This window comes from Mustela putorius, unplaced genomic scaffold, assembly GCF_011764305.1.
Source record: "Mustela putorius furo isolate JIRA1106 unplaced genomic scaffold, ASM1176430v1.1 tig00004033_pilon_pilon_pilon, whole genome shotgun sequence".
In the NCBI taxonomy this organism is placed as follows: domain Eukaryota; kingdom Metazoa; phylum Chordata; class Mammalia; order Carnivora; family Mustelidae; genus Mustela; species Mustela putorius.
The window spans coordinates 2,949,815-2,966,011 of NW_025422169.1; the positions used below are offsets into that span (position 1 = coordinate 2,949,815).

The 16,197-nt window shown below is 46.3% G+C and overlaps 1 protein-coding gene across 5 annotated transcripts in view; it reads left to right on the forward strand.

The window, feature by feature from the left end:
- Positions 1-16,197, forward strand: part of SFMBT2 (Scm like with four mbt domains 2) — a 229,218-nt gene that overhangs the window by 168,515 nt on the left and 44,506 nt on the right. For all 5 annotated transcript variants that reach the window (XM_045072350.1, XM_045072351.1, XM_004757948.3 and 2 more), the window contains one exon: positions 14,956-15,069. In XM_045072350.1, coding sequence (XP_044928285.1) covers positions 14,956-15,069 — 114 coding nt within the window. The remainder of the gene's footprint in view (positions 1-14,955; positions 15,070-16,197) is intronic.

The following is a 16,197-nucleotide window of genomic DNA, read 5'->3' on the forward strand; positions in this document are numbered from 1 at the left end:
TTCCTGGCATTCATAAGTTTATTTTAAATGTATATGAAAAAAACAAGACTAGTTATGAATAATAAAGTTAGCTCTCTTGGCCCGTATCTCAGCCATCATGCCATGCTCCTACCACCACTGGTATGAAAATTTGCAAGGTCATAGAACTGGTACTAATCTCGTAATTTTGTCTCTTTAGTGAGCAAGTCCAAGAAGCACCAGAATTCTGAGGCTGATGATCTCGATCTCAGAAATACTGTAGTCCAAGTGAGCAGGAAGTGTAGAGAGCAGTGATTGTACGTGAACATTATCTGTCGTTAATTCCTAGAAAAGTAGTTTAAAACATACTGTGGTTTAGGGTTTCAGAATCAAGGTGCAATAAAAGGAAATTCTCCAAAAGTTGATTGCTTGTGGTATTTTCAAGTAAAATGGCTTGTCGGTGGAATTAGCCAAAAATTAGCCTTATTTTCTCTACAGTAGGTAAAGTTGAGTCAACTGCTGTAGGAAAAATAAGATTCCTCCTGTGATTTCCAGTCCCTACATTAAACCTGCTTGCCTAATACTGTGCTAAGCCACGTTGCGAGATTGGGGTCTTGCTTGCATTATTAATTGGAAAACAAAAACGGTAGAGTTCACGGCCCATGTTTCACGTTATGATGTAGCATATTACTGTTAAAGTTCTTTGGCAGTCATTATTTATTTAGCAGTTTTTACTTCCAGAGTGCTTTACAGCTGTTAATTACCTAACACAGGCAACAGTGAGAGAGTCCTGATTTTTATAGATGGAGAAACAACACTAGCTAAGCTGTGAAGATATGCCTGGGGTCACTTTCCTTGTCCTCGACATCTTTGTTGGTTAATTTATCAGACCTCACAGCTTTCCAGTTCTTTTTTTTTTTTTTAAAGATTTTATTTATTTATTTGACAGAGAGAGATGACAAGCAGGCAGAGAGGCAGAGAGAGAGGAGGAAGCAGGCTCCCCGAGGAGCAGAGAGCCCGATGTGGGGCTCGATCCCAGGACCCTGAGATCATGACCTGAGCCGAAGGCAGCGGCTTAACCCACTGAGCCACCCAGGCGCCCCAGCTTTCCAGTTCTTGAAAAGAATGAGAAGCAGCAACATTTAGCCTATATTGAACATTTTTGACAGGCTTTTATCCTTATTACTGTTTTTCTTTGGATAGAAATTTCTGTTTTTATAGCGAAGAAACGTGAGGCAGCTCCCATCGGCTTATTATTCTTCAGAGCGCTTTCTTATCCTGTAGCAGTGAAATCACCATTAGGGAGCAGATCAGAAAATAGATTGTCCATTTTTTTTCCAGACTGACACACTAAAAAAAATCTTTTTTAAATATACAGTTTGTTGCATATTACCTCCTGGAGTCCTTGGTCAGAATTGTGTTTGATCAAAAAAGTAAAATGCCATTTTGTTAATTTTTCTTGCTTGAATTTGGGGGGTTTTGGGTTTTGTTCTGTTTAGGACCTTTCTGAATATTACTTTTAAAGTCACAGTGGGCTTGGTGACCCTTATTTCTCATTGTTTCACAGTTTTATGTATATAGTATTTTCTGTCTTCAGTCCTGGGAATAATTGCTAGAGATTCACCATGGTGGCTTTGTGGCTGTTAAATTATTTTTATGATGATGGGGATTCTGATTATAGACCATTTATTTACTTGACACTGTAAATGTAGAAAGTACTTCGTAACAATTTATTAGTTATTTTTATGCATTAAATTGATTTGAAGTAGTTTCAACACATGGCTAATTGACCACTTTTAGGTAATTAAAATGATCATTTTTAATCTAGTTGACTTCTCTTGAAGTCAGTTCTTTAAGTGTCTATAAAAGAGCTGATGTCGAGGAGCGGGCCATGAATGAAATACAGGAGATGGAGGTGGCACTATTTTAGACGCATATTTTAAAAGAATTGCAAGCTCTCACCACTGATGGGTGGCAAGTGCAATTTATGATGATGGGGTTTTTGTGTTTGCGAGAGGACGTTGTAGTGCTTTCTCTTCTGTGTTAATACTCTGCTTCAGGTGATTTGATCTGTATTTATAAGCGTTGGCCGTGTGGCATGAGTTGCTGTCGGTGGTGCTGCTCCCAGCCTTGCAACCTCGTGCTCCTGCGTCTACATCCCCACAGGCCGCGCCACTTCATTGCCTTCCAGAGCTTTGTCTCCGGGGATAGGATGTGGGTCTCCCACCCATTCTCAGGGCACCCCCGCTCCCTTCCACCCATCCTGAGGATGCACCCCATTCCCTTCCACCGGTCCTCAGGGCGCCCCCCTCCTCCCACCCATCCACAGGGTGTAGCCCCTCCCCCCACCCATCCTCAGGGCACCCCGCTCTCCCTTCCCCTCATCTTCATGCACCCCTGCACCCTTCCACCTGTCCTCAGGGTCCCCCCCTTCTACCTGTTTTCACGACGTCCCACTCCCCGCTCCCTTCCTAAGAGGGCTTACATCTTTGCTTTCCTTCGCTTCTGTTACCCCCATTATTATTAATATTTTTCTCCTGTTTAGAAGAGATGTGATAAGCTCCACTTTCCTGGATATATTACTTTTATTTTTCCGGCTGAGGCAGAAATTCCTCCTATGCCATAAAAGAGATGGTGACCAGCAGGCTTCATTTCTGCAGAATTATTTAACTCTTTTAGGCGATGCCGCTACAGAAATTTTTGAAGAGAGCTCTGGAAGGGGACACCAAAACCTGGTTTGCCATTGGGAGCGCTCTTACTTGTGAAAAGGGCAGGGGACTCTCAGCAGGCCTTCTTGTGCTTTGCACGTGAGGAGGGAATGATGCCCTGTAGGTGTTCTTACCCACTGCTTTCGGTTCTGTTTATTATTAAAACACAAACATGCAGAGGACCAAAAAAAACAAAGATGACTGAGAATCCGCAGGTCTGTGGAGAGGTATCAAAATCTTTTTTAAAAAAGATTTATTTATTTACTTACCTTTTTTTTTTTTTTTTGAGAAAGAGAATGAGAATGGGAATGGGCAGGAGGGGCAGGGGGAGAATCTAAGGCAGACACCCCGCTGGGTGGGGAGCCTGTCACAGGGCTCGATCTCATGACCCTGGGATCATGACCTGAACTGAAACCCAAGAGTCTTCTGCTTAATGGACTGCATCACCCGATGCCCCAAGAAATCTTAAGAACAGGGAGCTTTAGTCAGATCCAAATTAGGTTACTACCAAGATCTCTTGGTCTTTACTATTTGCTACCATCTGAAATCTGGAGAGAACAAAACCTTTCCACACTCAGTCCTGGAGAATCCTGCTGTGTCAGCGTCAGTCTGTGAGTCTGCGGTGAATAGCCTCGGGCAGTAACTTTCTGGAGTTCTGGAATCCCAGGCTGTAGCTGCTGGCTTCACGACGCACATCGACAAGCTCAGGACATGCTGGGCAGCGCGTCTGTGCACCCTGGTTGCCGGGGCCGAGGGCTGTCAGCAGCAGCCCGTGGGCTCTTGGAGCCGAAGCCTCACGTAGAATTTCAGCGGAGGTATTTAAGCACAGGAAACAGATGTGAGTTCTCCTCCCCTCCTGAGAAATGCACGCATTTTGGAATGATTTATCTGATTTTCTCTTGGCTCCTTGGCTGTGCGAGGTCGGCCTGCCTCTGCTGCTTTCCCATCCTCCATGTGCTCTAAGGGTTAGGCCGGCGTCCAGAGCCAGGGACCTGGGTTGTTAGTGACAGCGGGAAGGTGCAAACCCTTCACTTTCCACACGGGCCTGTTTGCTGCACTTGCGGTTTCCCTGTCCTGGTGCTTCTGACTCTAAGTCACTCTGCTTTGTATTTTCTGGAGAGTAAACAGCAAGCTGCCTGCCGGGGGAGGGAATGATGCCCTGTAGGTGTTCTTACCAACTGCTTTCGGTTCTGTTTATTATTAAAACACAAACATGCAGAGGACCAGCACAGTCAGCAGGGAAGGAGTGGTCTAACTGCTTCTTGGGGACACTTGGGATCAGCCGCCTTTTGTCTGTTCCAGACCGGCCGTCCATTGCCTCTCAAAGCCTCCCTGTCTGTCTGCCACGCGCCCGCTTAGGGCCTGGAGGCTGGATCGTCTTGCTTCTTGCCTTCCTTGTTCTCTCACTCTGTAGAGCTCCGAAGAGTGAGTGAATGAGCATGTGGGCAAATCAAGTGCCTGAGGTAACGTGCTAAGTAAGGCTAAGGAGGTTTCCTGCCCGAGCCCCTCGGTGGCAGACTTGATTCCATGAGGCATAGGGATGAGGGCCCAAGCCAGGTGGCCATGAAGACATATTTAACGGAGGGCTTAGGCTGTTCCTGTAGCAGATTCCTGGAAAATTCAGTCTGTTTTGGACAAGTGATCGTACTAGAACTGAGAATGTGCTGAAATTCTAGAATGGTCCCAGTTCCACAACGGCTGTTTATATTTGTGATGAGACGGGCCCATTTGAGAATCCGGTGTGGGTGACTGACACTCAGGAAAAAGCACTTGCACATGTATGCAGTTTTTGGTGCAACTTCAGACCATCCACAGAGCCTCTCAAAACCGTTCTTGGACGGGCCTCCTTGGAATTCATGCTCCCCAGATCGGAACTCCTGTAGGAGACATTCTCAGGATATATCAGTAGATACTAGTCTTGTGTCGTCCACTGTGTGGCTTCTAGCCACGGGTGGCTCCTTTGTTTTAAGTTAAACAGAATCATAATTTCGGTTCCCATGTTGGGCTGTCTGTGGTCATGCACTGTCACGTGAGGCAGGAGGCTGCTGTTTGGGGCAGCTCCTGGACGTTCGCCTCCTTCCAGAAGGTTCTTTTGGGCAGCACTAGTTCCAAACGCTCCGCTTGAGGAAGAAGTAAGCCCCTTAGGCCTGTCGAGGCTCAGAACTCAGATTTTCTTGGGGTGTGGGAGCAGTAACACGCAGTGTCCTCTGATCAGTAGCTCGGTGCCAGGCTGTACATTTCATTTATCATCCAGCGGAGTGAGATTTTAGGACTCAGAGAACTTAGAAACAAGATGGGGAGTCTCTCTGCTCCGGGGTCAGCCAAGAAACACGGTGTTTCGAGCAGGACAGGATTGTGCCGGGAAGCAAGGTCCCTCTGTTACCACTGAGCAAGCTCTTCTTCTCAAGCACATGGTGGCATCCCCCAAGGGCAGGAAGCTTTAGTTGCTGGTCTGCTGTGGGCTTCAGCTACGAAGCGTGTCGAGGGTACAGTGGCACCGTGGCCGCAGCTCTAGCCACCCCTAAAGCTTCTTAAGAACAGAAATGGGAGTATTGAGTCTAACTGTTACAGACTTCACGGCCTCGCTTGCTGGTGGTGAGAACCTCGGGACTGTTACAGACTTCACGGCCTCGCTTGCTGGTGGTGAGAACCTCGGGAAGATCACCCCTGCCTCCTGCTGTCCTCTCACCTCCCACGGGTAGAAAACCGCCAGGGGCGCTTGCTTTGTCCCTGGGATCTAGTGCGCAGGAGAGGCTGGGAGCTCCGTGTCTCGGATCTCCATCCGCTGTTAGCCATAACCAGCTTTTCCCTTTGCCTGCCTGGTCAAGAGAGAAAACCTGGTTCTGCGGCAAATAGAACCTACAAGGTCTTCGATCACCTGCTGGCCTGATGGAGGTGTATTCCTTTCATGGAGGCAGCTGCTGAACCGGTTGTCATTTTGAAACAAAGTGACGATGCCAGGCACGCCTTGTTAACTCCGCTTCCATTCGGGCCAGCATCCGAGTGTCCGTGTGAGCATCTGAGTGTCCGCGCATCTGCGGGGAGACCGTGCATTTGCGTGGATGACTGGCACCCCCCAGGACCGATGTCTAGTGATTACTTTCCTGCCTCCAGTCCTCCTCACACCCCTGTCTTCTGTTTCTCTTGCTAAGAAGTTTGATACTTATTCTCCATCTCTAGCTTTGGTTGGTTGTTTCTGGTTTTTTCCTTATGATGCTTTTTCTCCCCGAGTTTTCCCACCGTCGCTGATGATTCTCCCGTCTGTAGGTTGTCCCCTTCCCTTCTTCTCTTTGCAGCATTCAAACCATACTGACCCCTCCTTCCAAGCCTCCCCTCCATCTCTTTTCCAGAATACTGTGCCAGGCACAGACTCTTTCTTCGATGAGCATTCCTGGCTTTACTTTTTCAGCTTCCTTCACGTAAAGGTCAGAGCCAGAGCTCTTTGAAGTGCTTTTCTTCCCCAGTGCCTGTGTAATCTTGTCTCTCTGTGGCTTTGGGAGCCGTTCTGTGCTGACAACTCCAGCACTCATGGCAGACCCCCCCACCAGTCCTAGTTTTAGTTGCCGGCACAGTGTCCCCCAGCCAGATGTCAGTTGTTATCCCGACATTTGCTCTGCTTGAGTTTCCCCTCAGACCCACGTGAGAAGCTCAGAGACCATCCAAGCCAGCGCATGGCTGCCCATGGCCCGCCACTGTGACCAGGGCATCCCCTCGGCAACCAGTGCCCCGCCTGACTCTGTCTTCATGTCCCCCTGCCGCCCTCTGGCCAGGTCTTCATCCCCCCGCCCCCGCAGTTGTTCCCCGGCTGCTGCCCTGCCACCCTCACGGGGCCCTAGGAGTTCATGCTGTAATACAGCAGCCATGGCTTCCTCCTCCTTCTCAGTCCATCTGTCTGTCTCCTGGAGTCAGGTCTCCTGCTCCAGCGCGCGGATTCGGCAGCCCCCTCTCCCGTGCCACTGTGTGGGACTGTGCTCCTGTCTTTGTCTATCACGCAGCACAGTGTTTGGACGAGAGTTCGTGTGCATTTTGCTCGCTAAATAGCTATTTGCTGACTAGATAAGAGGCATAAATATAATCTTGTGTTTCTGAACAAGAAAGTGATTTAAGAGACAGCAGTCCCTTAAGAACTGCTAGCAGGTTCTTTGAAATAATTAATAAGATCGATGAACCCCTAGCCAGACTTAATAAAAAAGGAATGAGAAAGGACCCAGATTAATAAAATCTTGAATGAAAGAGGAGAGATCATGACCAACACCAAGGAGATAAAATTTTAAGAACATATTATGAACAACCATATGCCAATAAATTAAGCAGTCTGAAAGAAATGGATGCATTCCTGGACACATAGAAACTACCAAAACTGAAGGAGGAAGAAATAGAAAACCTGAACAGACCAAGCCAATAGACCCTTAACCAACAGACCCATAACCAGCGTCAAACCAAGTGAAGCAGTAATCAAAAATCTCCCAACAAAACAGAGTCCAGGGCTGGATGGCTTTCCAGAGGAACTCTGCCAAATATTTAAAGAAAAATTAATACCTATTCTTCTGAAATGGTTTCAAAAAATAGAAATGGAAGGAAAACTTCAAACTTGTTCTATGAGGCCAGCATTACATTGATTCTAAAACCAGACAAAGACGCCACCAAAAAGGAGAATTACAGACCAATATCCCTGACAAACAAAGATGCAAAAATTCTCACCAAGATACTGGCCAATAGGATCCAATGGTACATTAAAAAAATTATTCACCACGACCAAGTGGGATTTATTCCTGGACTTCAGGCGTGGTTCAACATTCGCAAATCAATCAACATGATACATCATTAATAAGGCAAAGGACAAGAACCATTAGGTCCTCTCAACTGATGCAGAAAAAGCATTTGACAAATACAACATCCTTTCTTAAGACTCTTCACAGTGTGGGGATAGAGGGAACACACCACAAGATCATAAAAGCTGTATATGGAAAGCTTACAGCAAATAGCATTCTTGTGGGGGAAAAACTGAGCTTTATCCTTAAGGTGTGCAGTACAACGGATGCCCACTCTCACCACTGTTGCTCAGCATAGTACTGGGAGTCCTAGCCCCAGAAATCAGACAAAAAAAAGAAATAAAAGGCACCTGAAACGCAAAAAGAAGTCTAACTCTGATTCTTTGCAGGTGACCTGATACATTATGTGGAAAACCCAAAGACTCTACCCCAAAATGGCTGGAACTTCTAGAGCAAAATTCAGCCATGTGGCAGGATAAAAAAAATCAATGCATAGAAATGAATTGCATTTCTATATACTAATGAAGTGACTGAAGAAAGAGAAATTAAGAAATCATTCCCATTTATAATAGCACCAAAAACCATAAGATACCGAGGAATAAACCTAACCAAAGAGGTAAAGGATCTGTACTCAGAAAACTATAAAGTACTCATGAAAGAAATTGAGAAAGGCACAAAGAAGTGGAAAAACATTCAGTGCTTATGGATTGGAGGAACAAATACTGTCAAAATTTCTATTCTAATCTACATACTCAGTGCAATCCCTATCAAAATACCATTGGCATTGGGGTGCCTGGGTGGCTCAGTGGGTTAAAGCCTCTGCCTTTGGATCAGGGTCCTGGGATTGAGCCCCACTTTCAGTTCTCTGCTCGGTGGGAAGCCTGCCTCCCCATCTCTCTCTGCCTCCCTCTCTGCTTGCTTGTGATCTTTGTCTGTCAAATAAATAAATAAAATCTTAAAAAAAAAAGTACCATCGACATTTTTCACAGAGCTGGGAGAAATAATCCCAAAATTTGTATGGAACCAGAAAAGACCCAAAATTGCCAGAGGAATGTTGAAAAAGAAAACCAAAGCTGGGGACATCACAATGCTGGACTTCAAGCTCTGTTACAAAGCTGTCATCATCAAGACAGTATGGTACTGGCACAAAAACAGACACATAGATCAATGGAACAGAATAGAGAGCCCAGAAATGGACCCTCAGCTCTGTGGTCAGCTGATCTTCCACAAAGCAGGAAGGAATGTCCAATGGAAAAAGGATGGTCTCTTCAGCAAATGGTGTTGGAAAATTGGAAAGCCACATGCAGAATAAAACTGGACCATTTTCTTATACCATACACAAAGATAAACTCAAAATAGATGAAAGACCCAAATTTGACACAGGAATCCATAAAAATCCTAGAGGAGAACACAGGCAGCAACCTCTTCAACCTTGGGTGCAGCAGCTTCTTGCTAGACACGTCTCCAAAGGCAAGGGAAACAAAGGCACAAATGAACTACTGGGACTTCATCAAGATAAACAGTTCCTGCACAGCAAAGGAAATAGTCGACAAAATTAGAAGACAGCCTACAGAATGGGAGAAGATATTTGCAAATGTCTAATCAGATAAAGGGCTAGTATCCAAAATCTATAAAGAACTTATCAAACTCAACACCCAATGAACAGAAAACATCCAGTGAAAAAAAGGGGAGAAGATATGAACAGATACTTCTCCAAAGAGTATGTACAAATGGCCAACAGACACATGAAAAATGCTCAACTCGGCATCAGGGAAATACAAATCCAAACCATAGTGAGATATGTTCTCACACCAGTCAACAGCAAAAATTAACAAGGCAGGAAACAACAAATGTTGGTGAGGATGCGGAGAAAGGGGAGCCCTCCTACACTGTTGGTGGGAAGGCAAGCTGGTGCAGCCACTCTGGAAAACAGCATGGAGGTTCTTCAAGAAGTTAAAAATAGAGTTACCCTATGACCCAGCAGTAGCCCCCAGATACAGATGTAGTGATCCAAAGGGGCACCTACATCCCAAAGTTCATAGCATCAATAGCCAAACTGAGGAAAGAGCTGCGATGCCCTTCCGCAGATGAATGGCTAAAGCAGATGTGGTCCGTATACACTATGGAATATTACTCAGCCATCAGAAAGGATCGACACCATTTACAGCGATGTAGGTGGACCTGGAGAGGATTTTGCTAAGTGAAATAATAAGCCAGTCAGAGAAAGACAGTTATCATATGGTTTCAGTCCTACGTGGAACATAAGAAACATTACGGAAGAGGATGGGAGAGAAAACTGAACAGGAGGAAATCAGAGAGGGAGACAAACCGCGAGAGACTCTTAACTCTAGGGAACAAACTGAGGTTGCTGGAGGGAAGATGGGTAGGGGATGGGGTAGCTGGGGGATGGGCATTGAGGGCACGTGGTGTGGTGAGCGCCGGGCATTACAACTGAATGAACCTCTGAAACCAGTAATGGTATGTCGGCTAATTAAATCTAAAACAAACAAAAAGATCTGCTCTCTGGCCAACTGAATTTTGAGCCAGTGAGATATTTTATATATGTGAGTTAACATTCAGAACCTCTCTGGCCAGCTTTTTCCTATGCTTGGGTCAGTTCCAGTAAATCTACGGGAATCCCGTGAAATTGCACCTTCCTCAGACCTGGTGCCTCGGGGTCCCAGGCAGGGACCGGAGTCTGCCTTTGGGGGTCACCCTCTGCAGATGGAACTTCCGTGTGCGCTGGGGTTCGTAAAGGACTCTTGAGATCTAATGGGTGAGGTGTGGCATGGCTTAAAGGGACTCGTGTTGATGTGACCCCTTATGGGTAGGAGACCAGGTGTGGAAAACTGCCCCTTAAGCCTTTCTGTACTTTGTGGAAAAGTCAGGTGGTTAATAAGCATTTCGCAGAGATTGCAAAAATCAAACAAGGGAAAATGCAAATGCGAAAGTAATTATATTTCAAGCCAGTGTGGGTGGTTTTAAAATCTTTAAAAGGAGGTATGGCCTGCATGAGACAATTTTGGGAGAAGCTGCCTCAGCAGATCGGGCTGAGAGCAATGTTTCCTGCACATTAAAGAGGGCCGTTGGAGAGTGGGAGCTGTCTGTGGGCACAGGCTTTTAATCCTCCCAAATCTGTTTTGTTCCCAAAGCTGAGGCTCGATTTAGACGGGTTCTTGGTAACTAGCAGCAGAAATGGGCCGGCTCTTCTAGGCAAGATGCGAATTGAGGGGGAAGGCTTTTTTTTTTTTTTTTTTAAAGATTTTTATCCATTCATTTGATAGAGAGAGATCACAAGTAGGCAGAGAGGCAGGCAGAGAGAGAGGGGGAAGCAGGCTCCCCGCTGAGCAGAGAGCCCGATGCAGGGCTCGATCCCAGGACCCTGAGGTCATGACCTGAGCTGAAGGAAGGGGCTTAAACCACTGAGCCACCTGGGCGCCCCGGGGGAAGGCTTTTGATGGGGCTCTGGGAGAGCACCTCTCCAAAGGCTTTGCTGCAGGAACATGCAGAGTTTGCCCTTGGGATAGTTGTGATGCCTGACCGACCGCCTTCTTGTTGTCGTCTGCCGGCACTGAGGGCAGGTCTGGCTTCTTCCTCTTCTGTGGGAGGCGGTGGTGATTGCCTTATCTGGGGAACTCTGCAGGGGGGATGTGAGGCTCTAACAGGAATGGGACAATGCCAAACAGACCCAGCCCGTGCAAACCCCAGGCCGAAACAAGAACGAGAGGAAGGAAGGAGGAGGTCATCTGAAACGCCTCTGGACTTAGACTTATTCAGGGTCAAGTCGCGGATCTGCCCCTCGCTGCTCTTCTATCATCTTCTGTGCCGCAGCTTACTCATCTGCAAAATGGGGCTGTGTCTGGTCCCTATCCCTCAGGGTCTTTGTGAAGATTAAACATTCGGGGAAGTGTCGGGCCCGATGTCAGTGCTTGCAAGTTTGTAGTCCTTCAGGCATCTGTCTGTCCGCTCACACGTCTGATCCCACTTCTGTAGTTCCCTCCAGACCGCCTGTTCCCTGTCACATCCTGATCTCACTGCGCACAGTTTGCCTGCTTCCTCCTTAGAAATTTGGCTCCACAGCTGACAAAGGGACGTGACAGTCTGGCTTGGTAGGTGGGTCTTTGCAGGGGGAAGCAGGCGGCCGGATGGCCCCTGGGGTTTCTGGCACTCAGATCACGGGAGCACTTTCCCTCGCCAACACCTTACCTTTCCGTCCCGTGCTTGAGCCCGGCCCCGTTTGCTGTAGCCTTTGACTCTGAATGAGGGTACTGAGCAAGGCTACCTGGCTTCCTTAAATACCTCTTGCTTTTCTTCCTTTCCCACCTTTTAACAGAAGTGTGGGGCTGGTTCTGATTCTCTTCCTAAGCCTCTTCCGGAGGGCAGGTGCAGCTTTATGGAAGGGAACAGTATCCAGTGAGGGGATGTCGCAGTCTCTGGATGTGGCACATGGCAGAACTATTTTAAGGTTCCAAAGTGACTCTTAACAAATTTACATGCTTTGTGAATATGGAACATCTCTGTCCTCGTAGCAAAATGATTCGTCATAGTGTGGTTTTATTTCCTATTATGGTCACTTGCCCGTCATTAATCTGGCTTCTGTGGCAGTAGGGTCTGTGCGTGAAACTCTTTTTGTTCTTGGAGCATTTGTGTTGTGTGATTATTGTAGTGATAGTGAGCTTGTGATTATAAATTAGTTGATTCATTCGCAAGGGCCAAAAATACATGAAAGTGTCCATGGTCAGAGTCTCTCTCCCACTCCTGCTCCTGTCCCTCGGGGCCCTAGTTCCTTTCCCAGCAGACGCCCACTGTATTAGAATTTTACACTTGGTTCCAGATTTGTCTTATGCACATATAAATATATGTTATTTCCCCCTTTTTTAAACAGATGGTAGCATACTACATATCCACAGTGTTCTGTACTCTGCCTTTATTTGACTCAACATATACAGATACATCTTTATATATAAGTATACAAAGAGGTTTCTCATCCTTTTTTTACAGTGGCAGAAGATCCCGTCATATGGTGTACCAGAATTTATTGAAGTACTTTCCCATAGATAGAGATTGAGGCTTCTTGGTGGTTTTTGAGATGAAAGTTCTGGATAAGGATAAGCAAGTAGAATTCGTATTGATGGATGCAGCTAAAATGAACTCTAGGGTTGAGCATGACCTTGTGTTGTTCACAGAGGGTGTCCTCTAAAATGGTAAGACTATTGCAGTAGTCCACTAAGCTCTGTATAGGTAGTTGTGGAAACCCTGGAATAATCAAGGATAATCGCATACATTTGTAATGGATTATTTTCTAAGCTAGTGGGTCGCTGGTCTTGGAAAATAGTGGATTATTTTTTATAAAGATTATTCCGAGTCCAGCCAGCTGTATCTAGCTGTAGATATGTCCTAGTTCCTAGGACATAAGGAATCGATACCCATCATTCAGAATAGGATTGGAAAAGTTTCACAGTCAGGAAAATGTTTCTGGGAGATAAATAACCCAGTTTTCCATCTGTTCCTATTCAGTGGATGCCTTAATGGGTCAGATTTGAAGGTGCAGGGAAGGCGGGATTATAACCTTCTTGAAGATGTCATCGCTGTCACGTTGCAGCTCATAAATATTTGTTCTGAATGCAGAGCATGACTGAAGAATTTTAAAGCATGGTAGAGACAGCCATATAAATATATGACTGTATACCTTGCTTTGGAAGTGTATATATTAAAGCATTAATAGCAAGTGATGTTTGAGCCAGCAGAATATTGGAAGATCAAGGTCATGATTCAGGAAGGAACAGGCTATCAAGTTCACCTTATGCTTCTTTTCGAAGTACTACTTTGACCTTGAAAATCTTATTTGTACCTAAACATAAGTCTGGAGATACATATATATGTTGTAGATGAATTCAGCCCATTGGCAACATTGTTGAGTAGCTGGGAAACAGGTGCTGTTCTTGTGTGTCTGGAGAGGAAAAGACAGCTTGCAGACCCTCTCGAGAGCCGGGCGCCCTCCGGGACAGGAGCGGTCACTTCCTCCGTGAAGCCACCCAGGGAGTTTACTTCTTGTCTGTTTTGGACGTGGTCTTGTTTGTTAGACGGTCTCTTTGGCGAGTACATTAAGTACCCGTGGAGTCGCAATGGGGGACAGAAATGATTTCCATTCACTCAGCTGGGGAGAACTGATCCCCACAAAGCTGCTTGCATTCCTTTAGCTTTTGTACCCTTCGGATTATTGGGAGCATTAAGGAGAGAGAAGGTTAGGATTGATAATCATGGTACTTGCTCTCTTGGGGAAGGAATCCAGAGCTGGGAGTGACTTTGGTGGTGATCACGCGGCGTGCATCGGCGTGTTCGGGTGCCGCGAGTGCAGCAGTGTTGGGCTAGCGCTGAATTGGAACCGCATCTGTGGAACAGCGTGCTGCTTTCTCACGGAATCTCCTGTACCACGAGGAGCTGGGGGGAGGGCCCGATGCAGCAGACGTCAGCGTTACAGCGGTTGGGACCATTTTGTGTCTGTTGGAATTGAGCTTCGGGACATTCAGTTTGGGGGGAGGTAGGATTTAAAACTCCTCAGATGGGGAGTGGTGACGTGGGCGGGTGTTGCCGGTGGGGGGGGGGGTTGTTGACTGCGTTGTTTTCTCCTGTTGCTCCATGAAGCAGCCAAGGCAAAGCGAGAGGAAGTCTTAATAGAGGTCACGTCTTTCCATTCGTAGTTCATGAGTGTCTTCCCTCAGTGCTGCTGGGTTTTCTGTTTTCCCCCAAAGAACTATTGATTCGGTATCGAATTTTCTCCTTTCAACTAGTTTGCTGGGTTCCAAGTGTGTCCTCTGTGGCCAGAGCTCTCCTTGAGAGCTTTGCTTACCTCACAGGCAGATTTCCTCGCTCAGAGTCTCCGAGCTGTGCTGACAATTTATCACAAGGCACGAGTAGATCCATGAAACGGGGTGACTTTTAGGCAGACCCCGCCAGAAAAGACCCTCCCGCATAAATGGCTTTTGTGGGATGGGACATGACCGAAGCCTGCAGGCCACCCATGGAGTTCAAAATAAGTAACCGCCGTCAAACCGACGAGTGAGCCCGCTCCCTAGGGGAACTGTCTGTGTGTCTTGCTCAACAGCCACGTTGCCATACCCAGCTGGTTCTTTCCATGGTAGTCTTAACCTTCATGAATTGAAGGTCAGCCTTTGCTGGGTGTCAGACGAAGTGTGTCTTGGTGTCCCCAGCTCGGGCCCGTTTCCTTCGTTTTTATTAAAGGCACTTTTGGGAAAGGGATGGCCTTGTTCCCTCTGCCAGCTTTTCGGCCCCCCCACCCCACACAGGAAGTAGCTTGGATCTTCTGGATCTCCACTTTCTTTGCACCCCTCGTACTCCGGCTGTTTGGTACTTCAGGTGCTGGTATCGGTCATCAGACTGGGCTCGGCTGAACGGTCCGGGGAGCGAGATCCTTGTGTCCGTGATGCTTCTGGGTTCCTTTCTTCTGGGTCTCCGTGGTAATGTCCGTACCCGTTGTCGTGACTTTCCCGATGCAGGTCTGCAGACTCCTTCCCCTGAGTTCATTGTTGACGTGGAGTCCATGGACATCTTCCCCGTGGGCTGGTGCGAAGCGAACTCGTACCCTCTGACCACACCGCACAAAACCATCGGTGAGTATCGCCCAGGTGGGAGCCAGCGTGGACGGGGTCCGGGGCTCGGGAGGTGAATAGACAGTGTTGTAAAGAGACTGTAGCCAGGTTGTAAAAAACAATGTTTTTATTTCATGGATGCTTCCAGTACCTTTGAGAGATGGAGATTTGGAAGCATCTTACAGGTAGACAAGCTAAGTCAGGATGGTGTGGCAGGTGAAGGTCCATGGAGTGGCAGAGGTAAAATAGAAAATAAATGTAATAAGACCTATAAAGATTGTATAAAATGATATATAAATAGATTCTTTAAAAAACTAAGTCTTCAGTTTAAAGTTCATTATTTTGATTAGAGAAAATTTAAGCTAAATACCATGGGGTTTTTTGTTTATTTTTTTGTTGTTGTTTCTGTTTTGAGGTGGGGAGAGAGAATGCATGAGCAGGGTGGGGAGGGGCAAGGGACAGAGGGAGAGACTCTCAAGCAGGCTCCCCTCAGCACCGAGCCCGACTTGGGGCTCGGTCTCAAGACCCTGAGATCACAACCTGAACTGAAACCAGGAGTCAGGCACTCAACCCACTGAGCAACCCAGGAGCCCCCAGATACCATTTCTCTATCATGTCTGAGGAACAACTGATTTTTCTCGTGAGGTTTACCCTAAAAGAATCATAATTGGTCCTAATAGTTACTGACATAACATATAAAAACTTAACCACTCTCAGCACTAACTAACCAGTGAGATTTCAACTTTGCTTTGAAAAGTACATAATATGACTTCCTTCTGATCACAAAAAGACAAAATTAAAACAGTATTTAGTAGTTAACCCAGCAGCTAACTCTGTCTGTCTCTTAAATATATACAACAGTGTGTGTTTTAACATAGGTTACTGTAGCTCATTATCCTGAGATCGTACCACTTAAAACTCTTCAAAACTAATCAGTTTTGCCATTTCTTATTCCACCCTAATGTTTACCAAAAGTGTTAGTTAAAATTACATAGCCACTCTGGAAACAGTATGGAGCTTCCTCAAAAAGTTAAAAATAAATAAAAAAGTAAATATACCCTATAACCCCGTGATTGCACTAGGTATTTATCTGGAGGATACAAACATAGTGATCTGTTTAATCTTACTGAATGCAGGGAATTCTGTTTA